The 23,250-nt window shown below is 41.6% G+C and overlaps 1 protein-coding gene across 3 annotated transcripts in view; it reads left to right on the top strand.

The window, feature by feature from the left end:
• Window positions 1-22,879, top strand: part of Slc7a2 (solute carrier family 7 member 2) — a 59,773-nt gene extending 36,894 nt beyond the window's left edge. For 2 of the 3 annotated variants that reach the window (XM_041644455.1, XM_041644456.1), the window contains 10 exons: window positions 452-607; window positions 4,685-4,850; window positions 5,631-5,764; window positions 6,706-6,928; window positions 9,222-9,361; window positions 11,554-11,656; window positions 13,248-13,453; window positions 14,719-14,885; window positions 15,740-15,848; window positions 17,399-22,879. In XM_041644455.1, coding sequence (XP_041500389.1) covers window positions 452-607; window positions 4,685-4,850; window positions 5,631-5,764; window positions 6,706-6,928; window positions 9,222-9,361; window positions 11,554-11,656; window positions 13,248-13,453; window positions 14,719-14,885; window positions 15,740-15,848; window positions 17,399-17,595 — 1,601 coding nt within the window. In that variant the 3' untranslated portion in view covers window positions 17,596-22,879. Of the gene's footprint in view, window positions 1-451; window positions 608-4,684; window positions 4,851-5,630; window positions 5,765-6,705; window positions 6,929-9,221; window positions 9,362-9,572; window positions 9,710-11,553; window positions 11,657-13,247; window positions 13,454-14,718; window positions 14,886-15,739; window positions 15,849-17,398 lie in introns of all 3 variants that reach the window. The other variant, XM_041644457.1, reaches the window with a different exon arrangement.
• The last annotated feature ends 371 nt before the right edge of the window (window positions 22,880-23,250 follow it).

Genomic DNA, 23,250 nt, shown 5'->3' with positions numbered 1-23,250 from the left:
TTGAGCCCAATGGTTACGTTCCAGCTCAACTTGGCCAGCTTGCTCTCGGGCCCCAACCTTGCCTTCCAAGGCTAAATTTAGAGGCTGTGCTCCCCAGTGCTACCTACTTAAGGGTCTGACTTGACATCTTGCTTGTGCAGCAAGTGATTTAACTGCTCAGCCATCTCCCTAGCTTCTGGAAAGTTATTTATTACAAATAAAGTTGCCTGATATGAGCATTTACACACCTGTATGAGGTCTACCTGGGATAACAAGACCCTGCCTCAAAAAAAAGTGTTCTTGTATTCTTGACATCTTTATGTATATGTAATAGTAATTTGGTTTTCTAATGTGATTAAAGTTTCAGTCGGTGTGAACTAAGCCAAGTTTATCAAGAATCAACTAAGCAGATGAGTTTCGTTAATTTCCTACCTGTAACCTTTTATTCTCTGAACATTCTGCTTTGGGGAAGGTACATCCAGTGTTGCAAGAGCGTGGAGTGGCACCTTCGATGAACTTCTAAACAAGCAAATTGGTCAGTTTTTCAAGACGTATTTCAAAATGAATTATACTGGCCTGGCGGAGTACCCAGACTTTTTTGCTGTGTGCCTTATACTACTTCTGGCAGGTAAGAAAACCAGTCCTATGCTGTTCCCGGTAATGCACCACACCAAGGGGCCCCCGGAAAGTAGGCTATGCAGATTTGAAGCCTGGATTCTTGGAATGAGGTCAGCGTAGGATCAGTGTGGGTTCGCTGCGGGTTTCATCTCCCCCATGTTTCACAACAGGATTCAATGTGTGTGAAAGGAGGCCCCTGGCTTTGCAGGAGAAGGCACCTGGACTGCAGTAAGTCATAGGATGGAGGTGCCCGTCTTTGTTTTGAGAGCATCGGTCTTTAAATACTAATGAGAGACATTCAAGAAGAGGAAGGGTATTTCCATAAGGGAAAAAAAAATGTAGAGTTTCATGGTATTGTTTTACCCTGTTAAATGCAACTCAGGTCATTAGCAAACATATTAGTTCTAGAAAAAAGTGTTGTTTTCCTGTCTTGTGCCTACTGCAGACACTTGTTTGAAAAGGAAGGATCCAGCTACTGGGGATTATCTAATGCTGATATCCCATAGACAGACAGACTTGGTAAAGGACCTTCCACCTTCCACCAGCGTGGTACGACAGCGCTTTAAACAGGCTCAAGAACTACAGTAGGGGCATCCAGGCTTTTCGTCTTTCTCTGCTGCTCACTGCGTGCAGGATTTGAAAGGCGTGCTCCGTCTCTTCCTTCCTCAGTGTATTCATTCATGAACTGTGAATACCGCCGACTGCCTCGCGCAGCTCCTGGCATAGAGCGCAGTGTGCACACAGATGGCAGCCAGTTTTATTGTGTACGAATAGTTAATCCCTGCTGTCCCTTACATGGACTCTTTGAGCATTTTCTGTTATGACTGTCCTTATCTACAGACCCTCTTAACGTCGATCTGTTTGTTCCAGCTTCTTAGGTGATTTACCCTGAGTAATTGGTCTCTCGCTTTCCTGTTCTGCCTCATCCTCTGTTCTCTCCCTGGGCTCAACGAGTGTGACAGAAATAATTTTCTATTAGGAAATGTTTTACCTGGACAGTTTCACACTTCAGAAAATAGCCTTATGTTAAAAAAAAATCTGCCTTATTAGTTAAGAATATTATAAAGATGGGGAAACAATCATGAACAAATTCCATAGATCCATAATATTGTGCCCTTTGCTTCAAGCATTAAGAGAAATACCTTCTGGGTCACTGACATGGCTAAGTGGGTAAAGGTGACTGCCGTTAAGCACAAAGACCCAAGTTCAGTCCCTGGAGCGGCAGTAGGGGGAGAAACCAACTGCCCAAAGTTGTTATTTTATTTCTACCCTTGAGCTCCCGCCACCTCCTTTCCCTACCCATATGAATACAAAAATCTTTTCATTTTAAAGGATTTTTTAAAAAGAAATACATCCATTATTTTTCATTATGTGATATTAAATGAACTTCACTGATTCAGTTTAGTTTCAAAGCAGCCTAGTTAATATGATCATGTTTTATTTAGAAATGGCTTCAATAAACTTAAAATATTCAGCTTTACTCTCTTAATAATGAGAAGTCTGTAGCTGTGGCTGTTCAGAACTGTTCAATTCTATAGCGACGAAACCTCTGCTTGAGCCTGAGTCTGTGTCCTCTGCTCATTTCCCTTCAGAATCTATCTTTTTAAATGTAGTCTAAATTTACATTAAAACTTTGTTGCTAGACTATTTGAAAATGAAAATCTCCCATTATAAATAGTGGCTCAAACAAATTGCAATGCCACACGTCCACTGAAACTTGTTTTATGAATGCTACCAGGGAGTCGTGGATAGCGTTCACATGAGGTATTTATTGGGATCGAATCTGTTGGTGGCAGATAGAAACTCAAGTAGAGAGTGTGTTGGCATGTTTGGAACCTCATATAAAATGTGGCTGTGGCTCTGTTCTTCTTGAAGGTGGGCACATCTTACCCAGTTGCCAATCGCAGAGTCCATAGTTGTGCCAACCCCACAGCGTTCCTTCATGCCATTGATGCAGGGTTTTTTTTTATAGGCAGAGACAGGCTTTATTTGCGAGGTTCATGCAGGAAATGCTATACTGGTGTGTGTGTGTGTGTGTGTGTGTGTGTGTGTGTGTGTGTGCATGCGCACGCTCATACATACACATGTCATTCAGCTAGCCGTGGGAATTTCCCACTTGCATGGCCTTTTCCCCGAGCACTGGAAAGCCCTAGCTATGAGGCACTACATTGTGCTGAAACTTCAAAACATTTTCATGACCGTTGTGTCTTTCTAGCCTGACTCACCAACTCCCGTTCTTCACTTTGTGTTGAGTATGTTGTTTTGTCAAGAGTGGGAACGGTACATGTAGAAGTGAAATGCCGCTGCTCTCATCTCTGCCTGCACGGTTCTGCTTCTGTGGCAGTGGATGCTGTGGATGCAGGGGAGAGGCTAGCAGAGCTGTGGCATTGTTTTTTCATGGCAGCCATTGCCCCAGTAGTAAAAGCTAGACTAAGAGCCACACTTCATATAGTATATCAGGTGGGTTAAAGATGAAGATACGATAGTATAATAGTCATTTAAAGCTGAAGGGAAACATGAATACTTGAGGGTTGAAGTTTGGGGGGAATCTTATTAAAAGTAACTATTAAGATAGGTGCACGTGGGTTATTCTAGCAACTTTTTACATTTATAAACAATAAGTTAAGGTTAAAAATAAGTTATAGGGTTGGGACTGAAGTTCATCGTGAGCATTTGCCTAACACACACAAGGGCTCGAGCTCTAAATTTACCACTGAAATAAACCAAATGAAGTCATTTTTAAAATGATGGAGATGAAAAATATTACCATGAATGGCTGGCAGAGAGCTAATAACGTTAATATCTATAAGTACCTCTTATAAATCATTATGAATAAAATACTCTGACTTAAAATTCATGTAATGTAAATGGTGCCAAATCTTGTTCTCTATAAAAATTCATGTTCTGGGGGTGGGAAGATGACTCCATGGGTAAAGTGGCTGCCTCACAATCATGAAAATGCGAGTCTGGATCCAGAACTCCTCTAAAAGCTGGCAATGGCAATGTGCATCTGTAACCCCAGCACTGGGGGTGGGAGGAGCTAGGGCAGGAGGATCCCTAAACCCCTAGAGCCTACTGGACAGATAACCTAGTCAAAATGAGGAGCCCCAAGTGTAGTGGGAGACTGTCTCAAAAATGAAGTTCAGCGCAGTCAAGAAAGGCACCCATATCAGCTTCGGGCTTCCATGTGCATTCTCATGCACACATGCATACACCCACACAGAATGCGTATATACTACACACACGCGTACTTTATACATACTTACATGCCTACACACACATACATGCATACACATGCAGACACACAATGCATGCCCTCCCATACACTCTTAATTTGTAGACTATTGTAAGGAAAAATGTTAGAAAATGCACAGGGATATTTATATAAGATGGTAATGATGTCAGTGCTGTTTATAAAATAAAACCAAGAGTGACCTAATTGTCTATAAATAAGGGATTAAAGCATCTCCACATAGTATGTCATGCAGCTGTTAAAACTGATGGTAAATTTGTTGATACAGAAATATATGTGTGTGCATGCATATGTAGAATTCTACGGGAATACCATAGTAGATCGCTATTCTTTATACTGTTCTTTTTTTTTTCAAACTATTCGAATAGGATATTTATGTTCTTAGTATAAAGTAATTCTGTCATATAAGAATGGATTTAACAGAGAACTGTTTTGGCATGGCGCCTAGGAGAATTATTTTCTGGTGATGTGATCAGAAAGTGCATGGCAGACTTTTATATTAGCCCTGGAATAGCTGTTAAGGACAGCCTTTCAAATGAGGGGTTCTGCCTGTGCCTGCCATGGGAACAATAACCAGAGTTACTAGACTTACACAGACAGCATGGAGCTCTCGAGTGTGAGCACAGTCTGCTTCCAGAAATCACAATCAGTGGCGTCTTCAAAGGCGCTGCTCCACAGAAAAGTAATTGTGTGCACTAACAATGGAACTAAAGAAATGGAAGGTAAATGTATGACTGCTAATACAGGAATATCCAATGCATGTATTAGCACCAGGGTTCCATTGCCTTGTCTATGGCTGAAGAGCCCATGTTAACGCCTTCTTTTTTTCCATAGGTCTGTTATCCTTTGGAGTAAAAGAGTCTGCTTGGGTGAATAAATTCTTCACAGCTATTAACATCCTGGTCCTTCTCTTTGTCATGGTGGCTGGGTTTGTGAAAGGAAACGTGGCCAACTGGAAGATCAGTGAAGACTTCCTCAAAAACATATCAGCGGGTGCCAGGTAAAATGTTTAGTCCCTCTCCACTTCTCCCCCCCCCCCCATCCTCTCCTCATTATGTGTTAAGAGTGCTGTTTTCTGAGAGCAGCACTTCTCCTTCTGGGGCACGGTTCTAGGGTGTGACTCCTCTGCCCAGGCTCCCCAAACTAAGGTGGGGATGAGCTTCCAGCTGCGCCACTGTGTGAAGCTCTGCAGATGCTGGCTCCCAGTGCAGCCTCTAGGGTGGAGTCTAGTCCCTGCAAGAGCTCCCCTTCTACCCCCAACAATTCACCAGGGGGCAAAGAGAATTTTTTTTACCTTTATTGTAGAGCATGGCTCACATATGGGATCTCAGATGTCAAAATCCTGCTTCCTGTGTTCCTCCGTCTAGCAACATCTATAGAGATCAGCACAGCAGTGCTCACAGGAACCCGAGGCGCAGGAATGGCACATGTTTAAGTCTAGCCTGAGCTGTATTTCAGGTTCCAGGCCAATGTGGGTTCAAAGTAAGACCCTGTCTCTCTCTCACACACACACACACAGACACACACACACACTTTGGTCTGGGCCTGCTGTATTTGCTGTTGAATAGCCTGTAGTTGGATGTCAGTGACATAGAGGTTATTTTGAGGGAATCTATCATGTTCTCCAGACTAAGATGACAGAATAAAATTTTGGATTTTATGAACATTAGCTCCAAAGAGACAACAAGCAACATCAGCCTTCCAAGAACGTGGTTGGAGAGAAATCATCAGAAGGTACAGTGTCCATGAAATGGCTGACTGTGTCTGTTCTTTCCTTCAGAGAACCGACTTCTGAAAATGGCACGAGCCTCTATGGGGCTGGTGGCTTTATGCCCTATGGATTCACAGGAACTTTGGCTGGTGCTGCAACTTGCTTTTATGCCTTTGTGGGATTTGACTGCATTGCAACCACTGGTACGGGCAGTGTCTCCTCGAGAATTAGAAGGAAAGGGTACCACAGGCGTAGCTACATGTGCAGCAGAGGGTCAAGGAGACAGGATGAGATGTGGGGTGGGAAGGGTACCAACTCCAGATCCACCTGCAACCCATGTTACATCTGCCACAAAAGCCACTTGGTGTAAGTCTCAGAGCACTGAGGGTGTCAAGGGCAGCACCTCCCCTGAGGATATTGTGATGACCACCAAAGACAACACATCTGGCTGATCGGATGAGAAATCTATCTGTAACCTTTTGACTTAGAGCTCTGTCCCCTCCAGATGGTCATTGTCTTAAATGGTCTTTTCATTCACCAGCCAAAATACTATACCAATTCTTTTCTCTTTATCCCAGGTGATACCCATCCCAGAGTTTTTTTTGAGCTTTCCAGTTGCACAGCCTTGTAACTGACTCTGTCTGGGTAGCTTCAAACATTAATCTTGTAAGAGGCATATTCTGATAATTTTTTTTATAGAAACTAAAGTTTCGTATAAATGAGTAAATAAGTTTGTTTGAAGCCTTGCAGGTCAAAAGCTCACAGAATACCAGTGTAGCTGTTTTCCAAATGACATCAACCACCATTCAAGACTTAAACACTTAAGAGTGCTCGTGTGTCTCCCCCTCCCCGACCATCCAGCCTTTTGCAAGTAGGAAACTGACTTGTATGTTCCATTCTTCTCTTCGCCCTCTGCTATTTGGATCATTTTTTTGTTAATGGTGTCATATCCTGAAGAAGAGAAGGGAATCTTTATAGGAAATAGATAGAGCTCACTAAGAATGCAGAAGGGACAAAAACATGGTAGAATGACCATCAAGGAGGGGGATTTGAGCCACAGGAAGTCCAAGGAGGGGGATTTGAGCCACAGGAAGTCCTTAAGCCCTTTGACTCTTTACTAACCTTCCGTTTTGTTTTTCCTTAGGGGAAGAGGTCCGGAATCCCCAAAAAGCTATTCCCATTGGAATAGTGACTTCCTTACTGGTTTGCTTCATGGCCTATTTTGGGGTTTCTGCAGCTTTAACGCTTATGATGCCTTACTACCTCCTAGATGAGAAAAGCCCACTTCCGGTAGCCTTTGAATATGTCGGATGGGGTCCTGCCAAGTATGTTGTTGCTGCAGGCTCCCTCTGCGCCTTGTCAACAAGGTACATGTACTGTCCTTGGGGCTCTCAGGGCTCTTGCAAAGTGATCTTCAGATTTGCTTTTGTGGGTTTCAAGAAGAGCTGTGTGGTAGAATACTTGGCGAGCATTCTGGAGGCCCTGGGTCAGCACCCTAGCCACTGCTACCACAAGACTGATTTTGTATATTCTAAAAATATCCTAACATGAGGAATGCATTATACAACTATGCACTCAGTGAATAATTTGCCCAGGATCGCTGTCTAGAAATCTTGAGGGATTACATAAAGCCTGAGTGACCGTCATCAGCTGAGTTCATTTTTTTTGTTGTTCTTCAGGATAATGCTGGTAGCACTGGGACACACACATCTGTGTCACACATAATCACATGCTATGCCAGACACCTTTGGGATGCTCATGTTCCTGGCATCTGTATTGCTTGCATTGTGTCAGTTGGAGATTATACACAGCCTTCACACTTGGGACAATTCTCCAAGAAGTAATAGTGTGTCTGGGACTGGAAGCCATATGTGGCGTCATTTTTTATAATGTAAATGTGCATCTGAGCCTTCTTTCCCCTTTAGTGCTGACCAGACTGGATTTATTCATGAGACAGAATCACCATTCTGAAATTACCAGCGGAAATTCTTTACTTATACGAAAAGAAAAGGGAATTTGATTGCCAAATGTCCGTCTTTTCAGTAGCTACTTATTTACTATGTTACAGCTCATGCCTCAAGTTTCCACAGCTGCTCATATCTGAGCAAAACATTTCATTCTAATCCATGCCACACTTCACAGGAGAATAGTCTCACATGGAGAATATCCTTTTTTTTTTTCCTGAGAATTCCTTTTTAAAATCGAAAACGATTTTCACAGTTCTGAAATGAGAAATTTTTCTCAATATAATTTATCAACATGACTTTTTTTTCTTTCAAATGTGTTTTTAGTTTCTAGTCCTGATAATACTAAGTGAGTTTAGGAGTTCTTCATCGTCTGCTGTTGACGTGGTTCATTATGAAGAACTTCGGATAGCTTAAAGTCCAAGCCCTGATGACATGGTGCCACCGTGATCTGCAAAGGGATGAAAGGACCCCTGTGGCTACATCAGCTATTGGTGCACAGCCTACTACTGTGGTTGGTCCTTACATGAATATAATTTGAATTTTTGGAAACTTTGGCTATGCTGTCAACTTTGAACAAAAGTTTCTCAGTTTACTGTGTTGAGTTGGCATTGTACAGAAACCGACAGCTGCATCAGTGTAGAAATGTGACTTATTTTTTTCCATTTCTGCAAGGATAACACACTGTATTAAATATACATATCATCTTACCTATGTGGGTTTGATGACAGAAACTAAGAAAGTATTCTCTAAATAGTGGGGGGAAAGATAAAGAAAATTAATAGATGTTTTTGGACACAAGATCTTGTTGTATAGCCACAATTGGCCTGGTACTCACTATGAAGTCCAAGCCAGCCTCAAATGTTCGGTAGTCTTTTGCCTCAACTTCTTAACTGATAGGGTTTCAGGCATGAGCCACCACGTCCAGCTCCCCCATTAACTTTTTATTTAATTAAATATTAATTTATTTATTAATAAACATTAATTAAAATTAATTATTTTACCTCTTTCTCTTAAGTGATTACCTTCACAACTGAATCATATGTGGAATGACCTAAGCAATAAATGTAAATAATTCAATTTGTCTTAAGAAAAATTGTACATTAAACCTCACTGTTACTAACATTTGATTGTAGCTCCTTCTATATACTAAATCAATAGTATGTTGTTCTTAAAGCCATTCTTTACCTTGATAATTTTAATGCTTGGAACTATTACATGTTATAGTTATAGGATGCAAAATCATGGTACTATGAAAATACACAATCACTATATAAACGGGTGACTTACTGTGACATAAAATTGATCAGTCTTCTTAATTACCCATTATTTTGGGAATTTTGTTTTCTGAATTGTGAATGCTAAAAAAAATCTTAGTATTTCCTACTTCATTTTATTTTGCAAGAGCTAATTCAGTAACAATCATGGCTATAACCAAATGACTTACAGTATTGTTCTTAGTCTTATCATTTTGCTGGGCAGATATTTGCAGAAGTTATAAGTAACACCATGGCCATTACTGACTGGCAGGTGTGTTTAAATGCCCAACCGCAGCACACTGTAAGACCACGTGAGTCCTCGACCACAGCTGTCTTGACGAGTGTTATCCAATCACGGTGTTTCTGTTCTGGGTGTGATCACGTGTGATCATGCATGACTGTGTTTGCCATACTGCATGTCTTTGCTTTTTACCCAGTCTTCTTGGATCCATTTTCCCAATGCCTCGTGTAATCTATGCTATGGCGGAGGATGGGTTGCTTTTCAAATGTCTAGCTCAAATCAATTCCAAAACGAAGACACCAATAATTGCTACTTTGTCATCGGGTGCAGTAGCAGGTGAGAGAGCGTTGACTTTTACTAAGAAAAGGGGGATCGTTTTTCGTCAATAACTCTGGAGAATGTAGACAGTTAGGTGGTTTTTCTATTTCGGATTAGCATAAAGTTCAATGACTTTGTGACTTTTCTACTTTGGTCTCTTTGTGTACCTATATGTACCGTTGTAGAATAATACTCAACTCACACTGGATTATGAATTTTTCTATTCTAGTCTTCTGGGTTCTATGTTCCCCTTACCCCGCATTCTGTTTGCCATGGCCCGGGATGGCTTACTGTTTAGATTTCTTGCGCGAGTGAGTAAGAGGCAGTCACCCATTGCTGCCACAATGACCGCGGGGGTCATCTCTGGTAAGCTTTACAAACACAGGTTTCTCCATCATTGGACTAAAATGTGCTGTGCGCATGCGTGGACTTAAAAAAGGGTCTGCATGCTGTGCATGTAAGTTAAGAACACAATCATGGATAAATTACTGTGTGAGTATTGGGATTAACATCTGACAATTATGGTGATGGTGAAACACTGAAATTCGTTCATGACTAATCACTGGGGAATTCTGTGTTTTTCCTACTTTAACCATTGAGGCATCTAATCCATGTGTGAGGAGCTAATGACTCTCTATTATGTATTAGATATCACTCTTCTAACTGATGAATAAGCACATAAAGTTATAATTTGGGCACAGAAAAATTTCTAGATTAAATCATTGCTTAATATTGGAAATATTGATTTTAAAATAATGATTGCAGGACTATTAGAAAGCTAAACTTTACCAAGTCTTAGTCCAGTGTAAGAAAAGAAATGCCAGCCGGGCGGTGGTGGCGCACTCCTGTAATCCCAGCACTTGGGAGGCAGAGACAGGCGGATCTCTGTGAGTTCGAGGCCAGCCTGGTCTACCAAGGGAGTTCCAGGACAGGCTCCAAAGCTACAGAGAAACCCTGTCTCGAAAAAAAAAAAAAAAGAAATGCCAAAGGTAATCCGAAGTTGGTTGTCCTCTCTCCCCAGAGTGAAGTGGGTTGCCCAGCAGGGTTAGGCCTGCACCCTCTCAGCCCCCATTAGGAACCTAGCTGTCGTTCAATAGTTTGGACATGTAGGTTTGGACTCCTAGAATCTAGATTGCCTACGTTTTGATATGCTATGATGTTTGTGTTAACTACCTCTGGCCAGATTCTTAGAGCATGCAGAAGGTTCCAGGGGTAGCATAGTCTTAGTAGCTCTTGGCTATTTGTAGTCATTACAAATGTGCTACATGTTTGATAATCTACTATATAATTATACCAGTAATGAAGTGTCTGCAGAGTGGGGCATGGGGTGCATATCCAGAGAGGAGATGAACGTCGGAGGGTTGTAAATACAGGACGGCTCTGCCCATAACTGCCCACTGTAACCGTCTTAAGTCAGCTTGTCTATGAAACAGGAATAATTCTATCAAGGAAGACCATGGGAAGTTGCTAGATTTGGTAAAAGTAAGTAAATAAATAAATGTCAAATATTGTCCATCTTATGTAACTAAAAAGGAACTAATTTCCTCTGCTCCTAGAACGACTGACTGAAGATAAAGTGAGTTCATAGACGATAAAACTTAAAAAGAGGTCTAGGACACCATATAATTTAAATGTGATGTTAGCTATTTACTAAGACAGGGAGTATTATGTAGTAAATTCAGCTAATATAAGGTATTTTTACTTTTTAACATTGTTGAGATTTTGTGTACAGGATCGTTAAGTTGATTTTTCATAGCTAATTAGTCTTCCAGAATGTGTGGTTTTAATTTGATTAAAGTTTACTCTACATCCAAAATATTATTTCACTGAAGAAAATAAGTATTATTTTGTAAAGACTATTTAAAATATGTTGAGTTGTATATAACTTGATACAAATGGAATTTAAAGTGGTTATATAACTTGTACACAGCAAACTGGTATTTCCTAGCAGTGCTTGTTTACCTTCCAAGACCTCAAAAGACAGTGTTCTGTCATATAATATGTTTTAAATAATCATAGCAGATGTATTTAATGTTTCCTAAAGAACTGGGGGCTTTGAGTCTTAGCGTTGGCAGTTTATATAGCCCAGAGACTCTCTTATGACGTTGTCAACAGAAGAGTATCAGTCAGCTGTCCCTGAGTGAGTGAGCAACTGGAAGAAATGTCCTCAGACACCTTTGGTTTTACCTTTCCCATCTGTTTCCCGATAGCTGTGATGGCATTCCTGTTTGACCTGAAGGCTCTTGTGGACATGATGTCCATCGGCACCCTCATGGCCTACTCTCTGGTCGCAGCCTGTGTGCTCATCCTCAGGTGAGTCTCTGTTGGTTCTGAAGGGCGCGTGGCAGATGGTAAACAGGGCATGGAGAGAGCAAGGACTGCAAAGAGCCAGCAGCAGTGTCCCCAAAGTGGGAGGCATTAAAGCAGTAAGATGGAGTATGGGAAGCAGACTTGACTTCTAGCAAAAAGTCAAGTACAGTTTGACCTTTACCGATAGCTTGTCCCAGTGTACAAGGCTGTTCATTACAATGTGTGGAGATACATAAACGTGTTGTATTTTTTTGAATCATAAATACTAGCAGACTGACAAATAGGCCCCTACTCTTGGCTACTACATGATATCGCCTTTGTTATATTGTCAGTATATCCCGAATGTTATTCCTAGTCAATAAGTGTATCTACCAAATATGTGCGTAGTTATAAGTACTTTTAGCGTTAATGATTTAGTGCTAAGGTTTTCACTAAAGACCTTATCAAGGAGTCACCAACAAATCGATGTGAATGATGCTCATGGAAAAGGTAGATTGAGAAGTGTGGAAAACATGGCTGAGAATAATGATGTAAGTGAAGGTACATTTACAGTGGCTTCTTCCGCAGTAAAAGCTGATATTTCGGTGTTTTGAAAACTATTCCAGTTTGAAGATACAAAGCCATAAAATTTGAATTCTTTAAAATAACATTATAAATTTACATTAAGAAACAATAAACATTTATGTCTGCATATATTCCAAGATGAGCTTGTACCAAAATGCTAATGGGGATTAACTTAATGGCGCTATTGGTCATTGTTGTGCCCTTCTGAATTCCTTTGTGCATTTTCCTTAGTGAACGTGTTTCTTTTCATGGTGGGGGGGTGTTTCTGAAATAGGCAAGGGCCACAGGTACTAGGAAGTGAAGCAAGCGATACACTGATGAACTGTAGAGGAATAGGGCAGATAGCAGGAAAATGGTGCCCATGGGGTAGTAAGGTGGCCGAGTAGCTAAGTAAGCATCTCTGGGTGAAGTGAGATGAATCAGGCTGGGAATAAGGAAACATGGGCAGAGAGACAGACCCTGGTGGCAGCTTGTGAGTCCCTAGCCAAAGAGATGCTGTCCTTCATAGCTGGTGACTGTTTCGGGGCTCTTTTTATACATCCCAATGCCACTGGGGAAGGGGGCTGCAGGTACCATCCTGTTGCCGTCATTTCTTCACCTTTCTTTCTTTCTTTTTTTTTTTATTTTTTATTTTTCGAGACAGGGTTTCTCCGTAGCTTTTGGTTCCTGTCCTGGAACTAGCTCTTGTAGACCAGGCTGGCCTCGAACTCACAGAGATCCGCCTGCCTCTGCCTCCCGAGTGCTGGGATTAAAGGCGTGCGCCACCACCGCCCGGCTCTTCACCTTTATTTCTAACTTTACTTTTTGGCATTTGCTATACAACTTTCTGGCTAAAGATCAATGAGAGGAAGTTCAGAGTGTCTGTGGGGGTTTGTAGCTCAGCACACAGTGAGTTGGAGTCAGTTATGAGGCTGGTCACCTGACTGTACCCACTGGGACTTTGTAAAGTGTCTCACTCACCAAAGAGTTTACGGTGACAGTTTCATTTGGTCTGATGAGAGTAAAGACACTGATATTTATTTGGGGATAGGTACCAACCTGGCTTGTGTTACGAGCAGCCCAAATACACCCCTGAGAAGGAAACTCTGGAATCATGTACCAATGCAACCTCGAAAAGCGAGTCCCAGGTCACCATGTTACAAGGACAAGGTTTCAGCCTCCGAGCCCTCTTCAACCCCTCTGCTCTGCCCACCCGACAGTCCGCTTCCCTCGTGAGCTTTCTGGTGGGATTCCTGGGTAAGTCTTCACTGAGCATGTTCGAAGATCCAACAGATTTGGGTGTGTAGAACCAGTCTTTGTGGAATGCAAAAGACAAGGCCTCACATTGCCCGGGATATGTTAGCAGCCAATTTGAGACATGAAATTTGACCTACGGAGGTGCTGGTAGTTATGGTCGAGTTATATCCTGTAGGAAGACTTATGAGCTGGAGAGCGGACTCCGTGGATAAAGTACAAACTGCACAAACGTGAGGCTCTGAGTTAAGATTTCCAAAACCCGTGCGAAGCTGGATGGGTAATTATGTGCTCGTATGGCTGGTGCTGCTGCGGCAAGGTGGGAATTAGAGAATCCCTCGGTAGCTTGCTGCACACTGTGACAAATAAGAGAGGCTGCCTCAGACACATTGGAAGGCGGCCACCAGCATCCAAGGCTATCTCTTGACTTCCACGTGAGTGCTTTGACACACATTTCCCATAATCACACATATGCATACAGATGCAAGGAGTTCCTACAGGAAGAGTTGCAGAATTAGAAACTGGCACACTCCATTAGCTCAGGGTGCTCCCTGTGTTAAAGAATCAGGCCAAGTAACAGAACTGGACCCCCAATGGTATTGGGAGGCAATATAGGAGTGTTTTGTTAGCTCTTCTGTTACCTAACCTCCTATAGGTTTAGTGACGTCTACTGGGCATTATCTGTGTTCTGAATACTTGGGGTGGTCAGACAGACTGCCCTTGCTCTTGAGGACTGTACAATAAGATCATCGCAAACTAGAGAAAAACAGGCTTCTCTGAGAGTGACTAGGAGGGACTTTTATTGCCTATGTGATGATCAGAAGAAGCCTGACATCATTGCCTGGAATGTGGAAGAAAGATTCAGATCGTGGGATATTATTTCTTTGTATTAACAAATAATCTTTATACTAGCTTAATATAGTCAAAGCTGCCATACTTCATTTGAAAAGAAATGGAAACCACACACCACCAAAAATGATCCTATTCATGTAGTCTAAGAGTAGGAAACTAGGAGTCCTCACCACATGTCAGACAAAGCAGGATGTTAGTGCCAAGAGGGGAGGCTGACTTCTGAAAAGACAGACATGAGGGCATGATTCTTACATGGGTGAAGTAGACTGTCTCTTTTTTACAAGAGAAAAGAAGTGAGGGGTCTGTGTGGCAAAATAGATTATAAAGAACTTGGTGTTGCACCAGGCTAGACCCCTAGGACTGAGCGATGTGAGACAAGGATGTGTGCTGACTCTGCTTGTGTACTGACACCACAGCCTTTCTCATCTTGGGCCTGAGTGTTCTGACCACGTACGGAGTCCAGGCCATTGCCAGACTGGAAGCCTGGAGCCTGGCTCTTCTCGCCTTGTTTCTTGTTCTCTGCACGGCCGTCATTCTGACTATTTGGAGGCAGCCACAGAATCAACAAAAAGTAGCCTTCATGGTAAGTGAAATAATCATCAGAAATCCTAGTTCTTGAATACACTTCCTCTGTATGTGTTCTGTGTTTATTGACTTTTTCTAAACAAAAGCCAACAAGGAACAAGACGGTTAAAATTCTTTAATGAATTCCTTTAGTCACAGTACATGAGTCGTCTACTGCTCTTCTCAAAACCTTGAGTAAGCATGCATGCGTGCATATATACATGCATGAATACATACAAACATGTGTGCATGCGTGCATACAAACATTCATACAGTGAACAAATTTTGTGTTGTATAGTCTATAGTATCAGAAAAATAATTGATGAGATTGTGGGTTTAATCCCTAGCACTAAAAAAATAAATGAGGATGAAAAGAAATGAAAGAAGGAAGATAATTTGAGGATTTATTTTCAGAAGTTTGAAGCCCTCTTGTGAGGATTCATCCCCACCAGTGCCTTCATGTGCTTGTTAAATTACCCTGCACCACTGGAACTAGGGGTAGGCGTGGGTATGAACAGAGCTACCTGTACCCAGAGATCCAGAAGCATCCCCTGTTGATGGATAAATGAGCACAGTGAACTCTGAGCCACACTGATGCTAAGCCCTGCGGTGGCTTAATGAAAATCGGCAGGTATCACTGTGTTTCTTTCCACTTCTGCAGGTGATGTGAATGGTGATTCTCCTTTCCCTAGTTTTATCTAGTTCCCTGGTATTAATTCAGGTCTTGAATAAATAATTCCTGAATTATTTTTTGAGACTATGAGCTCAGTGACACAGTAGGACTACATGTCAGATATCGACACTGCCTTGGAGTCACTTGGAGAATATGCTTCCACAGTAAACTCTGGACTCAAAGGATGTTTCTTCCCATAGGTCCCGTTCTTACCCTTTCTGCCGGCCTCCAGCATCCTGGTCAACATTTACTTGATGGTCCAGTTAAGTGCGGACACGTGGGTCAGATTTAGCATCTGGATGGTGCTTGGTAAGTCATGTTATCTGGAGCTTGGTTCGCCTTGTTGTGTCGGCTGTGGTTGCAGGAATGCGCTCACTCCTGAAGGCATAAGTCATAAACAATGCCACACCAGTTTGGAATTATGATTAATAGGGTGGTATTTATTTAAAGGGGAAAAAACTTACAGATCACTGTCAGCCCTCTGCGCAACCAGGAAGTGAGTCTAGTCGCCAGCGGAGCAGGAAGTGAAGAGAGAGAGGAGAGGGAAGTGGCTGCTTTTTTAAAGGGAAAGAGACCACGCCCCAATGGGCTGGTATCTCAGCGGTGATAGGCTGGAGGAGTGGGAGGATCTCCTGCAACACGCTCCCTTCCTCCAACTAAACATTCTGTTCATTTCTTTCATTATGACTTCCTCTCAATGATTACTTTCCCAGTGTTTCCAAATATAAACCTTTTCTTTATTTTTCTTCTCTTTCATTTCCTTTTCTGTTGTGCTGAGGACTCAACCCAGGCCTCAGACATGTTCTCCCAGCCTCTCTCACTCAGCCTCGTCTCCAGCCCTTCAGATGCTAGTTTTCATTTATCTCCCACTAACCCTGGAGTTCACATAGATTCTGTTTTCTACAACTTATGAATGAGAAAATGAAGTCCTCAAATATTTGTCATAACAGTGCCTGTGCCAAACCCTTACCCAGCTGTCTAAACTAGAACGTAGCATGAGAAAATACATATTTATAAGTAATTATCTTCTAAGGGCACTTAAAACATTGCCTTCTTTTCCCCCACAGTTGGCACGGTTAGCGACGGTTGTTTGGTGCTCAGGCCTTATGCCTCCCATTTGACAGTAACAGGTAGAAGGATGTCCATGTCCATTGTGAGCACAGGCATGCTTTTCAGGCTACCCAGCCATGACTCTGATAACCCACTGCTGGGGTTCAGTGTGCAATGTGAGCATCACCCATCATTCTGCTTAAAGTTATTCTGTTGAGATTTGAGAGCGTAAGTGGAAAATTTCCATATAACTGCTGTCTGAAAATACTTGTTGAGAGAAAACTATATTCTGTAGGGTTGGGGGATTATAAACTCAGAGGTGCTTTCTGTCTAGATAGGCAATCTATGCAACATCTTAATTCCACATTCTGTTTTTCATTTTAAAGATGGTTTACTTTTATTTAAATATGTTTTAAATTGAAATATAATTATATTACTTTCCCTCCACCATTCCCTCCCTCCAGCCCCACCAAAGTACCTCCTTTTAACCCCTCCTATGCCCCCCCCCACACATACTCTTAAGTTGATGATCTCTGGAATTACAGGCAACAACTGACAGCTGCTCACAGAAGGAGAATTGGCCTCTCCCGGGGATGAGTCCCCTTACTGGGCGTCCTATGCAGAGTGGCCAGCCCTGAAGCCATGTCCACATGCATAACAAAAGCAGACTCAGCAGGTTGCACTTTTATACTATATATGCACACATTCTGGTTTTCCCAGGTTGCACAGAAAGAGAGGAGGAGACTTATTGTATTGTTTTCCACATTAAAACATTTCCTAACACTCTGATATGCTTCCTCTCCCCGAAGGCTTTCTGATTTACTTCGCTTACGGCATTAGGCACAGCTTGGAGGGTCACCCCAGGGATGAGGAAGATGATGAAGATGTTTATTCAGACAACATCAGCGCAGCAACAGAAGAGAAATCCGCCATGCAGGCAAACGACCGTCACCAAAGGAGCCTCAGTTTACCTTTCATATTCCATGAAAAGACAAGCGAATGCTGATGCCGGCCCACACCACATCGCCTATAAGGAGTAAACTATGCGGGGCATCACCATCGTGCTGGGATGCCATGAGATTGCTACAGACATGGCTCACCTAACTTATACTTCCTCCTCCAGACAGCCTCTCTTCAGATGGTGAATTATTGTGTCTGGGGAAACTGCCTGAGCGCACTCCTCAGCAATGAGTATCCCCAAAGTAACGTGTCCGTGTGCGTCCATGTGTGTTTGGGAATGTGAATTTTAAATGTTCTTGGCTTTTGTTACTGTGACGTTCTTCCAGCGTCGTGATGGGTGGCATATACGGCACATGCTAATAGAGGGTGTATTGCGGGACAGAAGTGTGTTCTGATATGTCCTGGGAGGTTAGGTCTATGACTGTCAACTTGGGCGTACTGAGAATGCAGCCACCTGTCGTGATGTTTAGCAGTGATCAGGGTGAGCAGGAGATAAGGAATGAGCCTTTTCTATACATTACAGTGCCTTTAGAGTTATCACACGTTGTCTTCTTCTACTTGCTAGGACTTTACTAAACTTTACAGGGGGAGCGTGCCTTTATTCAGTATGACAGGATGGAGAGGCAAGTCTGTGACACCAGATGGTCAGTCCTGTTTTTGAGAGCCTTGGTCCTTAAATAGAATGCTTCTGCCTGCTCTAAGTGGCATGTTCCCCCAACCTCACCTCCATCAAGGACTCAGGAGAGCTACTAGGACCTGCTCGGGACCCTTTAAGCGAGAGAATGAATGTGGTCCCATCCCACGGCCAGAGGACCAGAGAGACTTAGAGAGGCTCAGACAGGCTTTCTGTTTTTAAAAGTGAGTGAGGGCAGTATAAGCCCCTGTGTCCCATGTTTGGTGGAATGGTTCAGGCTATTTTCTGTTACTTAATACCCAATCACAGCTCAGCTTCTGTTGCTACATCAATCGCTCTTTTGCTCTGATATTTTCTCTGACCTACATGGAAATAGACGTGATAGCAAATTCTATCTTTGCAATGTAAAGAAGAAGAAGAAGAAGAAGAAGAAGAAGAGGAAGAGGAAGAGGAAGAGGAAGAAGAAGAAGAAGAAGAAGAAGAAGAAGAAGAAGAAGAAGAAGAAGAAGAAGATGATGATGATAAAGGGATGCAGGAACATATTGCTAGTCCAATTTCACAGGGCATTTGAGCCCAATTTGTGGATTTTAGACCTAATAAACCTCTGCTGTTTCTTTTAGAAATGTTTAGAGATTCCTGCCCCCATCCCATCATTTACCACTTTTTGCTTCATTTGCTTTTAACTGGCCTCATTAAACCTATTAACACAGCTCTGATATTATGCAATAAATCATCAGTTACTTTCAGAACACAGTTTTTTAAAACTTTGAGTTAAATAACCAAATCGAATTAAAAGCACAGTGATCTTTGTATATGACTAAATAAATTTTATAAGTAAGATTCTCTGATTGCTACATTTTACTTTATAGGGTTCTCTGATAGTGGATTATGAATCTCCAATCATTCTTATTCCTTGTGAGTTAATTTTGTATAAATAATTAAATGGTGTATTAGATAAATCTAGAGGCCAGACAGGTAACACAGGGGCGGCACTCCCAGGCAACCATGCGTTACCAGGAATGCTAGTTGCCTTCTGTAATCCAAAGACAAGGAGATTAATTGCTCTTTCATAATCCTTCTAAGAGAACATTGATTTTACTGATGCCGTTTCCAAGCAGTTGTCGTCCTCCGTGTGGAAGTAGGCGTTAATTGTGGCTAACTTTCAGCTAAGCAGACACAGGTTCTGGGCTCCTGGTTGTTAACGATGCCTCCCTGACCCAGGGCTTAGCGCTGACATTCCAAAGTTTCCAGGGTGCACGTGAGAAAATCCAAAGCCCAGATACTCTTTCCAGCTGCTTGCTTTACCACAGAAGAAATGTAGAAGAAGCAAAGGCTAAAGTAGTATGAGAAGCACTGTAACATGGACAGGGATTCTTGTTACCATTAGTAGCTGCTGCCCAGGGAGGGAGAAGCAGGGTTGAGCCCGCTTGTCAGTTAAGTAGTCCCAAGCGGTCAGCATTACACACTTGTCCATCCAAGCAATACTAAGTGGACTCAGCAGGTTACATACATACACACACATGTATATATGTAACAATAATAAAGAAGAGGTCATGGATTTAATAGGGAGTAGGGAATTTTGGAGAGGGAAAGGGAGGATAGAAATTATCAGAACTATATACTCACATAAAAAATTCTCAAAAATTTTAAATTAAAAAAAATACTGCTTTTACAGCAGTGCCCTTCACACAGAAAACGTGAACAAGGTCATACATGAATCTCTGAGTTTCTTACTGTAATAAAAACAGATATGTCTGACCGTGGTAGGCAACTAGAAGTATTGTGCCCACTGAGGATGCTCACACCAAAACACGTTGGAAACACGGATGCCTGTGAAAGATGTTTTGCCAGAGACCATGCTCTTTCTGTGAAGACCCAAATGGATAAGCAAATGTGTATAGTGTTTATAAACACATTGACATATGTTTGTGTGCTGTATGTTTGTCTGTGTGTTTGTGGGGGGCTTTCGGTTATCAGCGTGTAAGTAAGTTGGGTTTATGATGAGCTTTGGATGTGATATTGTTACATAGATAAAAACCCAATTGATGTGGAGAGAGACTAGTGTTTTATATAGATAGATATTTTAGATTTTAAGCTATTATAAAATTTACAATTTTATATGTATGTTTTCAATAGATAGATTCTTTAAGACATATTTATCATGTTTCTAATATGAAATCACTAAGCTCTAGTATATTATGACGGGTGCTTTTGAATCTGAATGGAGTAGGGGTAGGAACCTTGGGATGTTCTTGTTTATTTGTTTCTGTGGCATTGTTTCTGACACACCTGTGCCTGTGCGTGCTTGCCAGCAAACACCAGTACTACCACCTCTTTGCCAACCCTCTGTCCCCCTGAACTTGAGTTCATAACACTGTGAGCAAAGCGTCCTTTTCTGTTTTGTAGGATCACCCAAATATTTTGTATAGATTTGACTAGTGAGCAAATGATACAGAAAGTCAAATGTGGACTCCTTCTATTCATCACGGTGAGCAACAGTTTGTAGTACTTTATCTTTTTCTTACCCTGAGAACTGTGTTGTTGGCATTTTCAGTGAGATGGTCTCCTCGCAGCACCTTAACTTCATACTCTTCACAAAAAAGAATGATCTGGGGATTAGCACATAAAGATCACACCAATCATTTACTTAAAAGGGTGCTTATGAAAACTCAGGTTTAGAAACTCCTGAGAAAAACTTAACTAGAATCTATGAGATATACTAAAATATCTCAATCTTGTTTCCTTAGTGAAACAAGTCAAGGAAACTAACCAAAATGTTATATATGTATGTATCAACATTAATATGTAAAATTAACATCGAAACTACTGTTGGTTTGTTAACTTGAGTTAAACGTAACTAATTTAAAAAGAACACCAGCATCTGAATAGTCTTCCTAAAGAAGAAAAGGTTAGATAATTTTAATCTTTATAAAGCTTTTCTTTTAACCAAATTTTTCCCACGTCCTGAATGTTTTCTAATAAAACACTGTGATTCAGAATTGTTGCTAGATAATTTTCTAAGTTTGTTTGACCGTCTAGTAGAGGTGAAGGAGAGTGATTGCCCTATGGTGCTAAGGAGACAGAAGGAATAACTGCACCTTACCTTCTCCCATCATATAGTGTAGCAGGGTGTGCGCACACACACATGCCTGTGTACATTCACGCACATATGGTGGCTATGTAAAGAGAGAAAATCAGAGTGTGTCCTCAAACCACCACCCAGATGATGACATTGCACTAAAATCCCAGCTCTTGCTTCTTTGCAGCACTACTTGGGATTTCTCCAGATACCCTTCAAGTGATAGTCCCTAAGATACAGTTTCCATGGCACTTTAGAAGATGATAGTCCCTAACATACAGTTTCCATAGCACTTTAGAAGACAATAGTCCCTAAGATACAGTTTCCATAGCACTTTAGAAGACAATAGTCCCTAAGATACAGTTTCCACAGCACTTTAGAAGATTGGTTTCGAGCGTTGTGAATGGGTGGTTCATATTCACATAGTGTGTAGGGGTTGGTGGCAGGGGTGCTGTTATCTGGTTTTTTGTTGTTGTTTTGTTTTGCTAGTTCCAAAACAGTGCCTTCTCTGTACATGTTTTACTTTATATATCAAGGAAAAGTACTGAAATTCATGTAGTAAACAATGCCAGCAAAGGTCATCTTAGCTCTAGATGTGAAGATAAGGTCGCTAGACTTCACTGTTTAGCTGAGGTGGTTTTTTTTTTCCTTATATACTTGTATTTAAAGAATTTAAAATAGCTTTGTGGGTTCTGAGAGGTCTGATACTACTGTTGTGGTACTGGTTTAGGTGTTGGCTTTTGTAGAATTCATAATTGTTTATATTTACACAGTTTTTCTCTTATTGGTTTCAGATGTATTCTGTTATAGCATAACCCTATTTTAACACTACTGGTCAGGAGTTCTCTACTTGTCTGTCCTTACCCAAGTCCTGAAGCTGCTGCTACAATCTCTGGACTCTAAGCAGCCTTTCTGACCCCTGACGGCACCATAGAGATTTCCAGCTAGGAGCCCCGTTTAAGGCCATGACCAGGCAGCCTGCTGTACAGGGGTGTCTGTGCTTACATTCTGGAGGTAGAGTAGGAAGTAAAGAACTTCTAATGAATTACGGTCATGTGGAATCCTTAACTTCAGTTCTAGGTATCTCATCAGTCTGTTTAGGGGAATAAGGACCAAGGAATATCTGTGACTCGTGGAGGGGTGTGGCTGTGTCTTGGAACTGGCATGGTAGGGCCTGGCCTGCTGGATTTCCTGCATGGTCAAGAGCCTGTTGGTAAGGAGCTTTGTACTGCCAGCAGGGTGGCCTACTGTACCCACACCTCGCTGATGAGCCCCACGTTTTTCATGTCCACTAGCAATGTCAAATTGTTTTATTGCTTTATTTTGTTATTGTTATATTTAATAGCAGTTGTGCATGAAGGCCTAAAACAATCCAGAACTTCTGTGTCTACAAAACCCGACAAGTACCATATTGTAAGTACTTGTGCAAATGTAAAAACGTTTTGTTCATGAAATAATTTTGATGTTTTTAATGGTAATTGGTGTTCCTTTTTGTATATAAAGTTGAACTCCTTTTTTTAGAATTTGTAATAAAAACTATTGCTGCTTCAGCTGTTATAATGTTATGCTTTATAATGTAACCATGTGTTTTTAAATAAACCTTAATATGACTTATAATAATTTAGTATGGATGTGTATCACACAACATAAAAGCACACATTTCAGACTCACTTAAAATTTGGAAGCTTATGTTTTGTCTTTGGTTTCTGAACTTAAGGACCTTTAAAGCTCAGAAACACAATACAATGTAATCTTCTTCATTATTATTTTATTATACTCGGAGAGCCGTCACTGTGACTACCAGGTCTTATAAGATAGGAAAGAAACATCCACAAAACTTTAGTCCTCATGATACATCATGAAAATAATCAGCTGTTTTTGAAGCATGCCACTCCAAGATCCCATGTCTGAGATTACCTCTTCAACTGATAGTCCATGGACCTGTCCCTTTGACATTGATCTTCAGGAAGCTCCTTATCATCCACCCC

Source organism: Microtus oregoni, unplaced genomic scaffold (genome assembly GCF_018167655.1).
Source record: "Microtus oregoni isolate MIOR12 unplaced genomic scaffold, Mior012 000096F_ref0000112, whole genome shotgun sequence".
Classification (NCBI taxonomy): Eukaryota; Metazoa; Chordata; class Mammalia; order Rodentia; family Cricetidae; genus Microtus; species Microtus oregoni.
This window is presented reverse-complemented; position numbering and strand designations above follow the sequence as displayed.